This window comes from Mastigoproctus giganteus, chromosome 2, assembly GCF_048544385.1.
Source record: "Mastigoproctus giganteus isolate SK-2022 chromosome 2, ASM4854438v1, whole genome shotgun sequence".
Lineage (NCBI taxonomy): Eukaryota > Metazoa > Arthropoda > Arachnida > Uropygi > Thelyphonidae > Mastigoproctus > Mastigoproctus giganteus.
Window position 1 is genome coordinate 255,879,393 of NC_143576.1, and position 15,558 is coordinate 255,894,950.

The 15,558-nt window shown below is 35.5% G+C and overlaps 1 protein-coding gene across 3 annotated transcripts in view; it reads right to left on the reverse strand.

The window, feature by feature from the left end:
- Br140 (bromodomain-containing protein 140) overlaps window positions 1-15,558 on the reverse strand; it is a 507,858-nt gene that overhangs the window by 65,458 nt on the left and 426,842 nt on the right. For all 3 annotated transcript variants that reach the window (XM_090369105.1, XM_090369103.1, XM_090369102.1), the window contains exon 18: window positions 1,654-1,818. In XM_090369105.1, the coding sequence (XP_090225231.1) occupies window positions 1,654-1,818 (165 nt within the window). The remainder of the gene's footprint in view (window positions 1-1,653; window positions 1,819-15,558) is intronic.

Below are 15,558 nucleotides of genomic sequence, written 5' to 3' on the forward strand. Positions count from 1 at the left end.
TAGATTAATGGTAATCTCCATCACCAACTAAAAAGCTCACGCACTCAATCTTCATCTTTTTTTCCCTGCTGAATGGTAATAAGGATAAGGTGACTTGCTTAAATTTATTAGCAATCCTCACTTCCGAAAGAAACTGTAGGCCGGATCTAACAGGCATTGTAGGCCTGTAGTAGTGTTAGCTGCCAAGATGAGATCATCAGCGAGTGTTTATTGATATTAAAGCCAACATGCTTAGGTAAATCACTCAATAACATGCCTAACTCCTCGTGTTGGGTGCAATCTCAAACATTTGCCTGAAAACGTCATGTAACAACAGTCCTGAAGTCTGCAAATATAACTTATAAAGGACTCTGGAAATTTCTTCTTAAATAGCCTCTGAAATTGCTTGAAAAGAGACACAGTCAAAGGCATTTTGCAAATCCAGTAAAGCCAAGTGAAGATGTTTTAACTTCCTTCAGGCATGGGTTAGCAAGGATTGGAGTAAAAAAACATTTTCGGCAATGCCATTCACAGGCAAAAAAGCTTTCTGTCATGGGTCAAAGGTTATCACTGTCATTATCCACATTGTCAAAATTTTGTGAAAAGTTCAAAGTAACACTGTAGACACAAGTTGAAAGTCTGAGGGATTAACTGATACTGTTTTCTTGGGTACAAATATAGTATATGCATCATACATAGACCTTGGCAGACAATCAGACCATTAAAATATGTGGAAGAGATCAATAAGGATCTTTCAAGGGACATTCCTTAGAAACACTGGTAGTACACCATCTGGACCTGGACTGGTGCTAACAGCTGGAAAAGTAGCCTTCGATTCATGGATGGTAATTGGTTATAAATTACCTTAACCAGTTCAGCATTTTCATCATGGGCAATAGGGAACATCCAAAAGTCAGCTTGGCTAGACTCCTCATCGCAAAATATACCTTTCCAGAATTGGAAGAAATCTTGAGGGTTAATATTGTCAGCTATAGCGAGGGGATCCAGTATACTATGAGCACGTCTCTTCCTGTTTTTCAGATACATTTTCTGTGTCTGAGTGTATTCTCTTTTCCTTCTATGTCTTCTAGTCAATGGTTCACTTTCAATCTGATCTTCATTCTTCCTGGTCATTCTAGGTCATTTAACAATGATCTCTGATCCCACAATATTGATACTAATAAATCTGTCTAATTCCTCAAAGTTGAGTCGATTATCAAGCACTTCTGCCAACATATTCTTTAGCATCTGACGATTATACATTGGTTCAAAAATTTCCCCAAGAGAGCAAATTATATTATCATACATTGATATAATTCACCCACAAACATCTTGTACCAAACAAAACATAGGGACAGAAGGACTCAAACCTGGACTCCTGCATGGTGATCCAGTGGCAGGTGGCACTGTTCAAAGAGGCAGAAGCCCCTTCCCTGGCAACACTGGACATATTTTCTCCCCCACCGCCAGGTGTCCCCCCCATAGAGGCATGCTCAGTTAGTAAAGGAGGGCAGGTCTCTGACAATGTGGATTCCCTGAGAGCATTTAAGAGATGAGGTCATAAGAAGAATAAACTTAGCTGGTTTTATTCATTGATTATATCTTATTTTTGTTCTTAATTGCCTAATAAAACCTAAATAAAAATACAAGTAGAAAAATATGAAAGCAACTTACGAGATGTGGATCTGTATACCATAAAACTATCAGTCTGAGGGAGTGGTGAAGAAGGAAAAGTACCCAATGAAGATAGAGGCGCTGACCCAGAAGCATTTCCTTTTTGTTTAGAACTGTGAGATTCTACGCCACCAAGACTAGCAGAGCGACTTCGTTTCCTGAGACCTTGAATAATAATAATCATAAGAAAAATTTTTTTTTGAATCCAAATTGTGAACTGTGATCAATTTACAATTTAGCATTAATAATATAAGTTATATATCAATTGTGAATAACAATTATGATGTTTTTAAGGTTTTTCTGATATGATAGCTTAATGTTTTCCTGGTATGTTTTTCTCTTTATTCTTAATTTGCATATAAGTGTCAAATAGCTGTGTTTCATTTTGCAAAACTTTTAAAAGTCACTATTATAGTGCTTGAAGGAAGGTGGGATAACATGGAATGCCATTCCATTACCCTTTTTGGAGACTAAAAATATCTGAGGATTGTCCCAAAAGACTTACTCATTCTTACTTCTTCATTTATTATTAGTAAAGATAGTAAGGTATAACATCATCAGCCATTTTCAATCCACTGCAGAATGAAAGCCTCTCCAGCAACTTTCCAACTTTTGTAATGTATAACAGAAAATGACAATGAAACCAAGGTGAGGTCCATTCTCCCCTTCCCCCCAGCCTTTTTATAATAAACAGTCTAATTCACTAATCCAATGCCTTCAGTGACTAATAAATAAACAAATAAAAGATTAAAATGAATAAAGTAATAAATATTTGTGGCGTAGGAAACAGTAAAAGAAACAATTTTTTTCTGAAAATGTCATATGTAAAGCCAATACAAAAATGCAAGAAAATTGTAAACTGGAAAAAATCTGTGATATTTCAATTCCTCACAAAGGTGACTCAATCTTTTTTAATTAAACTTTTTTTTGGTTTGTTGGTGTGTGTGTGGGGGGGGGGGGAATAGGCTTTTTACTCTTTTTGATTTTCAGGTTAAAAAATATTCCCAAACCATCACAAAATATATATTTTTTCTTTTTTAGCTTTAAAAATTCCATAATCATCCCTCCCTATCTGTTTGTTATTTGGTTTTTAGGAGCATTAGCAACTAAGGCCATATTGCTCCGGGGATATGCGGTGGTCATTCCCTAACCTTTCTGCATCCTCCGTATTTGGTGGGCACAGGTTCGAACCCCGGTCTAATCAAGAAGCATGTGCTATGCACTGCTGCTCCTGCCCACCTGGCTACGGAGGTGTCTCCCCACCTGTCTCCAACCCAGACTAAAATATTATACTATAGTTAATTCAAAACAATGATAACAAACCCTTTTTATCTGAATACTGGCTTTGTACTCTTTCTAGTTAGAGAGTACCTTATATTTCAATATACATGAGCAAAAGAAAAGTGCAGTCCAACTGAATCAAAAGCAGAATGAAGTAGCTGAATTAAGCTGCAGAAAGCATGCTTTAACATATAGTGATGATGATAAAGTAAACAGTACTGGCTATAGACTAAAATACATATAAGCAAATACTTCTACACTATTTAGCAATGAAACAAGAAATTGCCAAACTTGATAATTATGGTATGTTGGTGATGCACGCTGTGTGTGCGTGTGTGTCTCAATCTTTGAAACAGAACAACTTACTCTGAGGTTACTACTTTCAATTATGATATTTAAAAAGGCAAACAAGGAAATGCTACCATAAAATTGTGGGGAGGTGGGAGAGAGACAGAACAAGTAATGAAGGCATAAAAAACTGAAGTGGACATTGGTAAAGATAACACTGGCCAATGTGATTTTTATCACCACTAATATATCAGCTGTTTGTGGTCAATATTTATGATTAGGTTTAAAAAACAATTCTTGAAACTTCATATCATGTCACAGTTTCTATGTATAGAGATTTTTGTGTTTACCCATAATTCATATATCTTACTGTAATATAGGGAAGTAGTGATGACACTAATCTGTTGAATAATGTTTGTGAATAATGTCTGTGAATAATGTTTGTGCGTGCTCAAAGATGGTCATAATGTTAGAGAGGGTTAACATGCTCAACCCTTTTTTCTCTCTCATTAATGGAAAGACAGTTGTAGTGTGAGTATGGATATAGTTTATCTGCATATCTATTGCAAATTGTTTGTTTCTTCTATATTTTGCTTAGCTTAATTTTGTTAAAATGTTAAATCAGAAGCAATATATATGTCTGAATCACTCTGAAAATTGTATGTGCGCGTGTGTGTGTGTGTAGAGTTTAAAACAAAAACACAGAGGGGGAAAAATCTACAGTATTACTAAATGTGCATATCTTTGCAAATTAGTATGAACATTAGAACAGCAAAAGTACGCCTTTTTCTGTACCTGTGGTATTTGGAAACTGCACAACCACATTGATGATTGCTATTTTTGCATGCAAAAATGGTGGACATACCTGATATTTTTGCATGCAAAAATATCAGGTATGTCCAGAAAAAGCAAGCAAAGCATCAAATATCCTAACATATCATCTGCAATAATGCCTGTTTATTAGCATTAGTAGAGGCATATGATGCAAGAAAGCAAGATTATTCAGCATCAGCCAAAAAAAAAAAAAAAAAAAAAAGCACAACTACAACTCCCATTTCACCCCTCCGTTCTTTCGAAATACCTGTCCAGCTGAGCCTTCAATTTGTTTAGGCTATCAACTTCAACAACAAGTGATGGAAGTCTATTCCACAAAGCAACTGCCCGCTGGCTAAAGGCAAATTTCCACACATCTATCCAACATCCATCCTTCCTCAATTTGAATTTATGCCCTCTCAGGTGATTATTCTGAGCAAGAGGTTGTTGTTGTTGTTGGTTGAGTTTTATTGGCGCATCAGCAACTATGGCTATAATGCGCCAAAACCTTGTCATAAAAAGTAAAAAAGTTTCAGTGACCTACTGAATTAGGTCACTACGTCAGGTTATAAAAACAAGTATAAACTGTAACAGACAAATATCAGTAAATAAGTAACAATGGAAAATCTTAAAATAATAAGATTTTTAAATATGATCAAAAAGGTTTACTGATTTTAGGAAATTAAAAATAGCAGACACATGGTCATTGTCGGATAAAATCTGACTGAGTGTATACGGCTCAGTCAGATGGTTAAAAGCGGTAAAACGAGCATTTCTAAAACAGGTACAGTCAACTAAAATGTGTCTGATTGTTAAGATTGTGCCACAGGACACACACATAGGAGGGTCATCAGCCCTCAGCAAAAACGAATGAGTTAAATGACTGTGTCCTATGCGGGTCCGGGCAAGAACAACTTCCTCCTTACGATTCCCGCGCAGACTAGACTGCCACGGTTCAATTACAGGTTTTATATGATATAATTTATTCGCAGTCTGTCTATTCCACGAATCCTGCCATTGGGAATGTATCTTTTGGTGTATTATTTGCCTGTAGTCTGTATAGGGGACTAACAGGCAGTGGTTATTATTGGGAATTGCTGATTTGGCTGCGGCGTCAGCCAAATCATTTCCCCTAATCCCAATGTGGCTGGGAATCCAGCAGAAGCGGATATCATATTCACGTTCATGGAGAACGCGAATCTTCTGCTGAATGCTAGACAGAACTGGATGATCATTATATCTCACAGATATTAAAGCCTGTAACACACTGAGAGAATCAGAATATAAAATGAACCGATGGTATTGGCATTCACTAATGTGATCCAAGGCTAACTTTATAGCGTGCAGCTCTGCAGTAAATATGCTGCATTCAGAGGGAATCTGCTCCGATGTAGTGCTGTCTCTAAAGACAGCTGAGCAAGAGGAAGAATCCCATCGGCATTGAGCATGCTCAAGCCATTCAAAGCCTTATACACCTCTATCAGATCACCTCGCCGATGCCTAGTCTCCAGACTCTGTAATTTGCAAAACTTAAGCCTTTCTTCGTAAGAGCAACCCTTTGTTCCATTCACTAATCTTGTTGCGCTTCTCTGTACTCGTTCCAGCAGCTCTACATCCTTCTTGAAATGAGGTCTCCGGACCTGTATACAGTACTCAAGGTGTGGCCTGACCAATGCCTTATACAAGGGAATAATCACATCCCTATCCCTGCTAGAAAAATTCCTGTATATCATTGACAAGACACCATGAGCTACTCTTGCAGCTCGTCTGCACTGCTCAGAGAACTTCATATCTGCGTGCACAATTACCCCCAGGTCCTTTTCATTCTCTACCACTGTCAGCGTAGTACCACAGAGTTGATACGTTGATCTGGGGTTACTGTTTCCCATATGTAGTACTTTACATTTGTCAATGTTAAACTTCATTTGCCACCTCTCAGCCCATCTGCTCAACCTTTCCAGATCCTGTTGCAGCAGCATAGCATCAGTAGTGTCCTTAACAACCCTGCCAACTTTGTATCATCTGCAAACTTGGACATTAAGTTTGATATACCATCATCTATATCATTTATAAATACAGAAAACAACAATGGACCCAACACTGAACCCTGAGGAACTCCACTAATAACATTAGTCCATTGAGCAGTGTCCATTGATTACCACTCTCTGTCTTCTGCCACTCAACCATCCCTTTATCCATAGCAGCAATTTGCCTCCAATGCCACACTGCTCCAATTTGTGCAGCAGTCTTCCATGTGCAACAGTATCAAAAGCCTTTCTAAGTTCCAAATATATAATATCAAAGTTATTCCCTGCATCCAGTTCTTTTGTGACTACATCATAGTATCCAATCAAATTGATCAGACAAGACCTGCCCTTAACAAAACCATGCTGTGTCTGAGCTATAACTGAATTCTTGTCCAGATGATCCTGCAGTGCTTCTTTAACCAGTGCCTCCATTAATTTTCCTGGAATCAAAGTTAAACTAACAGGTCTATAATTACTTATGCCAACCTTTGATCCTCCTTTGTGAATTGGGGTTACATTTGCACATCTCCAGTCTATGGGTACCTCCCCTGAGTCCAAAGAAGTTCTCATAATAATAATGATGACATGCTGATACCGATCCCCCAAAATTGTGGGATAAAGGGAGCAGTGTTGAATATAGTGAGGATTCTTGTGTTGGACCGTCCGCTTCAATAGATTTGAACTACAACTAGAAAATTATAACATGCCGCACTGAATTAAGCAAAATTGAAACTTATCTAAAGAGCAAGAACTCCTTGGTTCCAGGTTACAACAGTGGAAGTTACTTGAAGCAGGAAAGCTTGAAAACATCAAAAAATGTTCAAAATATTTCATTATGAAAGACAGCATATGTTTCTGTAAAGATATTAGTTTTCTTCTGAATGAACTGGGCACTGAACACAATTCTAAATGGATAGAGTATATTTAAAAATTAATGATTCAAATTTAAGTTTAAAAGCAGTTTTGCTGCACAATGGAAGTGCATTCCCATCATAAAGTTCCTCTACTTCATGGTGTAGGCTAGTGCATTCATGATCCTAAGTGCAATAAAGTGCCATGACTTTGCCTGTGTAGTGTGATTAATCCAATCATCTTAAGGTTATTGATTAATCATTGGTCTACAGGGAGATTTCAAAAAATACTGTTGTTTTCCATATTTGTGAGACAGCCATGCAACAGAAAATCATTATATTGTGCAGCAGTAGGAAAAGAGGAGGAATTTTTATAGAGGTTCTTCTTCTTCCACTTTTGCATATAAAGCTCAGATTACTGAAGAATTTTATTAAAACTCTGGATAAAGAATGAAGTGGATTCTGTTTCTCAGTTAAACAGATCCAAAAGTGAAAGAAACTTTCATTGGGCCTGAAATAAAAAAAAACACCTCAAAGATGATGTATTTGAAACAAAGCTACAGGGTACTGAACGAGCAATGCAGAAATTGTTTGAGGTAGTTGTGCATGGATTTCTTGGAAGGAAAAAAGACAATTATGAATCTTCAGCATCAGTTTTACTGAAATATTATACAGATATGGACTGCTGAATGTCTTTAAAAACTCATTTTCTTCATTCCTATCTCAGTTTTCTCTCTCAAAATTTAGGAGATGCAATTGATGAGCAAGGGAAACACTTTCATCAGGACATATCCATGATGTAAAAGTGGTATTACTTGGATACTGCCATGATGGGAGATTACTGTTCGTTTCTTAAGAGGGAAAGCAAAATGAACTATAAGAAAAACTTTCTGAGTGGCAAACATTTTTAAGGAAATAGAATGCATATAGTTCATTAGTTTGATTAAAGGATTTTAAAATGAATGGGACATCTTTAAGGCAGAATATGTATTATTGTATGATATTTGAAATTGGTCTTTCACTAAGTTATTAACATTTCAGTATATCTTCAAATGGAGATGTGACAGAGGCATAATTTTGGGTACTATTTTCTATATTAGTATCTGGAATCAGCAGATCAATTCCCTTTAGAATCTGCACTATTGCTCTGGAGGTATGAATATTTTTTTTTATATTTGGCTAGTGTAAAAAATGAAATACCAGTACAAAAAGAATCAGACAACGAGAGAATTTCAACCAAATTTATTTATTCTATAAACCTGAGCAGGATGCCATTTTTCTGCTATATAAGATGATGGTTTAATATGACCATCCTAGAGATTAAACAGAAAATTCATTTTATTTATTTTATACAATCTGATACCACCATTTCTTTATATGATTATTATTATATCAATTTTCAACAGAAGTTTTGGTTTGGCAGAAGAGAACTTTGCTTCAATATTTCTAAAACTTAACACATGCTATTTTTTGCAACAAATAACATACTGCTCACAAGTCTGATCTTCAACAATACCTGGATTTAACAAGACCATTTGTTTTCTTGAATTAGCTCTAACCTTTCTTGGCATAAGCAATTTACAAATATTGCTTCCGCTGCACCCTCTGCAACTCAGCTTTCTCTTTCATTCCTGCTATTATTTTGAGCAGTTGTTAACTCTATACAAATCACAAATACATGCAACTGTAGAATGTTGTTTTGGCATTTGGGAAAGTGTCTTTAAAAAATTCCTCAACTGAATCCAAAAGAGAACAGTCAAACAACCCAGTAATCCACCTCTTGCATATACTCACTCCACTCCCTACCACACTTATGAATATTATAATTCAGATTCATGCCATTTCTACAGATATTTATAGGGGTACTATTTTCTATATTAGTATCTGTAATTCTGTCTCATTCTTCTATCCAGTCCAAACAAGTGTCTCCAGTAAGCTCCAATTCATAGTTTAATTCCAAGCTCATTATATTAACTTTTATTTGTGCAATCTTCCACAGTATGTATTGCTTGAAATCAATCTACATCCAGAGAAAAAAAATCCAATAGCAACACGTTTCTTCTGATTTTTCAACTTGTGAATCATTTGTGGCACTAGAGTAATATTAATTTAAACAATGTTTTCTGGTTCAAACATCCTAAAAACATCTTCAGAAAACTCAAAGATTTATTCAAAAGAAAAACCTTTTAAAAAATTATCAGGGGTTACTTGTCTTTTTATGGTAGATAAGTATAGAAAACAACAAACAACTGGAAAATGAAAAGACAATGAAATTCAATCAACTGCGGAAAATGAAAAGACAATGAAATTCAATCAACTGTGGAAAATGAAAAGACAATGAAATTCATTACCCTTAATTATTCTTTTTACTTCTGTTCTTTGGTGCAATCTTCCACAGTATCCTAAAAACATCTTTAGAAAAACTCAAAGATTTATTTAAAAGAAAAATCTTTGAACAGTGGTTACTTGTCTTTTTTTTATGGTAGAGAAATATAGAAAATAACAAACAACTGTGGAAAATAAAAAGACAATGAAATTCATGAATCAAGATACAAACACAAGTTTGTATTTATCACTCTGAATGAATGTCTTATAAGCAGGGTCTGGCTTTTCATTATAACGTTTCAAAATTGTTAAACTAGTCACATAGCAACTTAAGATGACAACAGCTAAAACAAAATTATAAAATGGAAACCATAGTTTTCATTTTGCAATTATTATATAAAATAAGAGAAAAAAACGTCCAAAAACGCTGTAGATATATGAAAAAGTCAAATGCAAGAAAAACTGTTGGAGAAAGGCAGGTGATTACTACTAACTAGTTTGAAGAGAACATATTCTGGGCATTGTTAGAGTAATAATCTGGAGGATTACTCTAACAATGCCTACACATCTGATTCATGCAATTCAGATATTCTAATTTAGAATATGTGATTAATCAATATAGTGTGAAGTAAAAACCTTATCATTAAGGAAAAATTAAACTTACAGCGTGGTTTCTGCCACTTTTAATATAAATCAAATTAATCACTAATCCTTAAAAACTAGAATGACCAGGGCTATACTTAGCATTTTTTCTAATCTTTTTTACAATAGGGGAAAACAAAATTTCTTCAATTTTGGAAGTTATTACTTGGCACACGTTCACTATACTTATCTAACAGTAATAGGCTCAAAAACCTGCAAGACATTTCCTTAATATAGGTAATCAATGGTTCACTAATAATTAGGAGTATTTATCAAGTGTAATTAATACTTATTACTGATATGGTATCATTCAGGTAATTACAGCTGAGCAAAAGCTAAGCGTTAAATTATAGAGAAATCACAGTAATCTAAACTAATTAATGCAAGCAGGGGAGGGATAAAATCACCAAAATGTTTTGATTAGATTGAAGGCACAGTTCATGTATGTAAATTTTATGTAAGGCTCATTGGGATAGAATTTTTGTCAGCTTGTTTATATATTGTTATGATATTGTAAACAAGAATAATAAACAAGTTTATAATATTATAACATCTATAATTATCTAATTATCTCAATATGTTTATAAGTGTATACTTAAACAGAAAGGGTGCAAGAATATTTGCTCATGCTATCGAGGTAATGTTAACCAGGTCAGAAAACTGAAAGGATAAACAGGAAAAGGTGTTTCTGGTTAACAAGAAGAGCAAGTAGAGCTGCTGGAACGGGTACAGAGAAGGGCAACAAGATTAGTGAATGGAACAAAGGGTTGCTCTTACGAAGAAAGGCTTAAGTTTTGCAAATTACAGAGTCTGGAGACTAGGCACCGGCAAGGTGATCTGATAGAGGTGTATAAGGCTTTGAATGGTTTGAGCATGCTCAATGCCAATGGGATTCTTCATCTTGCTCAGAATAATCACCTCAGAGGGCATAAATTCAAATTGAGGAAGGACGGATGTCGGATAGATGTGCGGAAATTTGCCTTTGGCCAGCGGGTGGTTGGTTGGTGGAACCGACTTCCATCACTTGTTGTTGAAGTTGATAGCCTAAACAAATTTAAAGCTCAACTGGACAGGTATTTCGAATGAATGGAGGGGTGAAATGGGAGTGGTGTGTTTTTTTTTTTGTTTTTTTTTTTTTTTTGGCTGATGCTGAATAAGCTTGCTTTCTTGCATCATATGCCTCTACTAATGCTAATGCTAATGCTAATAAATCCTAAAACAGTACATCCAATTGACATGGGTGCCAGCATAATGTTCAGTCAATCTTGTGTGACCTCAATGCTGGGAAAATAAAAATGAAAGTATGAGTGTGTTATAGACCTAATGACTGTGATGAGTAAAGCAAACAACAATACAGACAAATAGAGTAGGGAAGCAAATCAGAATATCTTATAATGGGGGATTTTATCTTTCTGGATATTTCGTGGAAATTGTGAGTTGATCACTCACACATTAGCAGAACTTCTGGATTTATTGTATGGCTTGTTTTCTACAGTCATGCTAGAGAGGCAACAAAAGAAAACAGTATTCTTTATATGATTATACTGGCCAGCAAAAAAAACCATTTTTTCCCCCTCCCTGTTAAAACTCAGGGTGATTCTTGTAAATTTGACATTGCTGAATTCAAATATGGCAACCATATTGCTGTACCACCCACCCACCAATTTTAAGTAAGAAGGCATTAAAGTCAAAAACTATGTTTCTAGTTGTTACTGTTGTTATTAAGTTTAATGATGCAAGGGCTAAGGCCAAATTGTGCCAGTTCATAGTTTATTTCTTATATCCATATACCTTTTAACAATTTAATTATATACCTGCGTATAGCGAAGTACGATTTAAGTATGTTAACAGTTCTATGTTTGCATGATTTCCAAGAAAATGAGATAAAATCTGGGATTCGTTTAATTTGCTGAATGACCGAAAGGTGCTAGAACGGACTGATAAGTAAAGAGGACAGTCTAGGCGAACTGTAAGTTATGTCTGACAGGATGTGCATTGGGGTGGATCTTCTCCCAATTATAAAAACAGGTGTGTAATATGAGCATGCCCAATTCTCAGTCTTGCCAATACCACTTCTTCTCATCTGAATCCAGACAGCCACAACTCTGGTTCTTGTTTGATCTGGTAAAGTTTGTTGTTGGTATTACTTTGCCAACTTTTTTTCCATTTACTTTGCCATTATTTTCATTATGGAGTAAAACTGCTTTTGAACTAACCTTGGATGAATCAATGAAAAGCTCCACTCCGTATATTGAACCTGAAAGCACTGTGAGAATGTTGTAAAAGGTTTTTTAGTGGCAAGATCAGCAGGCTCATTTCCCAGAATTCTTGATTGTCCCGGTACCTAACAAAATGCTACTGATTGATTGGACTCTTTCCATGAGAGAAACTGATAGTGAATAGTTTTCAACATAGAATGACAGAGAAATTCTCCCTTACGGAAAAGACTGCATTGAGAGAGTCAGTATAGATTAGTGCTGGTGACTAAGTTTTTGGTAAAAAGATTTCATATATTTTAAGAAAATGTACTAAATATTGAACAAGGTCTCTTAACCCTATTCTATTTATAAAATTGTTTATCTGATAGCAAAATACTTATTTTGTCATTTTTTGCCTTTTATAATTGTCCACTGGTGTCTCCCATACAAGATTCCAACAGTAGTCTGCCAACATACTTGGATTCCGTTTTCCCTGGTATCTTGTTGAAACCTTTCCCACTGTGTTCATCAGAGACTGCTCCCAAGTTTTCAGGAAAATGTCTAAATGGGAATGTAGGAAAAGAAGCTTTGGTGACATGTTACATCCCAACTCTCTGTATACTAGAATTAGCCCATCAACAATTCCACTGTAAATTTGTGATTTCTCATTGCCTAAAAAGTTTTGGCAGATATTTCCGAATGCCTTCCAGGCTTTTATTTCTGTAATATTTAATTTTTTAGTGAATTCCTCATCTTGGAATAGCATTTTGATTTGAGGAACCACAAAAATTTCCTTTTTTATCTTGGCCTCATTGTTCCAAGGAAACTTTTTCCTCAAACAGGAAAATCCTTCTTTTTTGTCCATCGCTTTCACAAATATTTTTATCAAACTAGCTTGATTTGCAATGGAGGTAAATAGATTTTTGACTTATTCACCAAAGTAGGATATGCTACACTTTTCTGGACTAGTGTAGTTTGAACGGTTTGGCCATTTTTTTTTTACTCTGTAGTGGCAATCCTTCGCTCGGCTGTTCCACTCGCATAAAAAGCTGCAGTATTTAGTGTATCCACCTTGCAACCCAGTCAGCAAAGCTACCACTTTTAGGTCAGCACAGATATTCCATTTATATTCTGCATGAGCCAATGGCATAGATGGATACTTATTTTCATAATGGAGTAAAACTGCTTTCGAACTGACCTTGGATGAATCAATGAAAAGCTCCACTGCTTGGGGACACGCTCCAGATGTAACTCTTTCATTAATTCCTGGACATTGTTACAATTAAACCAACACACCATTCATGGAGTAATAGGTCACGTTAGATTGCCTCTTCCTATAAAAAGACACCGTGACACCTTTTCAAGAAGATTCCACTGCTGAAGCTGTGATCCTAGTAATTGAGCTTTGGTTTTGGAGAGGTCCAAATCATTCAATTCTGCAGGAGTGATTAAATGCGGCTTTGCAGTATCAAGAGTTGAAAAGTTTGGATCTGTACTCGTTCTGGGATCTGCAACTTCTGGAGACTCCTTTTCTGATCCTGAATCAGTCAAGTCCGTAAGTTTCTGGTGGCTTTGGCACTGGCATTGTATCATCATGAGGAACCGGTCTCAGAGCAGAAGGTATGTTGGGATACTCTGCTTTATGTTTGATTTCCCAGAAATATTGGTCATATAAAAGTAACAATTGTTTATGTTGTCTTGAGGTTCCCAGCATATCACAGAAAAAGCAAAGGGCATTGATTTATGACTACCATTAAACCAGCCTGGTAATGTCATTGAACACAAACTACAGGAAATATTTGGAGCCCATACTTTATCTTGATCTCCAACCTCACATCCAAAACAGAGTTCAGAGGCTTTTCTCACAAGTTGTGACAGTGGCTTCTGCTGTGATTTTAATACCACTTCTCTGCAAATATTAATTGGGTAAATCACATCCCAAGGCATTGGCACAGAATATCGGATCCTGTGCCAATGCCTTGGGATGATTTGCCCATCACACAATCACTCTGAGGTAAAAATTCCACCCCAAGGCAAAAAATATACATATTTCATATTAAGGGGGGAAAAATTACAATTCTGCTGTATAGTTCAGTAATTTTCAAGAAAATTTCAGAGGATAGGTCAGCATCAATAAACTATGGTTAACAACTACGACAAGATCAAACAGTTACAAAATAATAAAATAAACAAAAAACGACACAAGGCATTATACACTGAGAGTTTTTGTTAAGGTCTCTCACTGGAGACCTTAACAAAAGCTCTTGTATACACTGGAGAAAATTAGGACTGCAGAGAAGATTTTTAGGTGTATCATAGGCTAAAGACAAAGAGATAGATAGCAGTCACAGAGGAGAATTCTCAAGAGTGGACTACCAAAGCAAAGGTGGAATTGCTCGGGGATCGTCAGGCTCCTTTTGTTTCTACTCTTTCTTCATGACAGTGATGAAGGAAGACATGGGGAAAATGTCAGTTTCCTGATGGTCCAAAGGGGGAAGTGCGTTTAACCTGGTAGTGGTGGTGCCCAATATATACCAAAAATGGTGGTGGTTCAACTGACAGGTACCAAACTCTCTTTAATTTTTTGAGAACATTTTGGGTTTTTTTGAATTCTGTTTAACTAGTGCCAATATTTCATCTTTTCTTAGTGGATTGCAGTCCTTATTGTAGGTATTTTTTTTAAAGTTTTACTAAATAATTAAAAATTTTAAAACATGCTATGTTTTATACATAAAATAAAAACATCAATTTCTTATTCTCCTCCATTTTTCAGTTTAAAAGCCCATTAAGTACATGATATTTCAAACATGTGCATGCACATATATTTCTGCTTACTATGTATATAAATATTATTAAAAAATTAAAAAGGCATATTATATATATATATATACTATTAGTAAAAGAATAGGAGAAGTTTATCTCAATATGATACGTAGAACACTTCCGTATGATACTCTCCAGAAATTTTGGAGCGTATCATACAGAAGTGTTCTACGTATCATATTGAGGTAAACTTCTCTTATTCTTTTACAAATATTGATATCAACGTAGAACGTATTGAGCATTATAGCTCTGGTTCATACTATATACTATTAGTTACTTCCATTTTCAGGTTTATTTAAAATTTCGTGTGCAGTTGAAGAGTGTGAAATTTGAAACTACATCTCTTGCTTCCCATCTTGAATAACACAGGAAGCAAGTACAGTGATAAATCTTTCTAGTCTTGGAACTCAGTGTGCACAAACATGTGTCATAGCTGCCACCTGGAGAAAATATCAGATTTTCTATAATTGTTTTTACTCTGTGAAAATAATAAATCTTTCAAAAACAACTAGGATAAAAAAATAGATGACTAGTAGGAGACTAGCTTGCTTTGGAGTTTAATGGTGCATTAGCAACATGGGCTATAATGTGTCACTAGTGTGAGAAAAAAAAGAAAAGAAAGTAATCTGAAACTTTAAACAAACACAGCATTGGCAC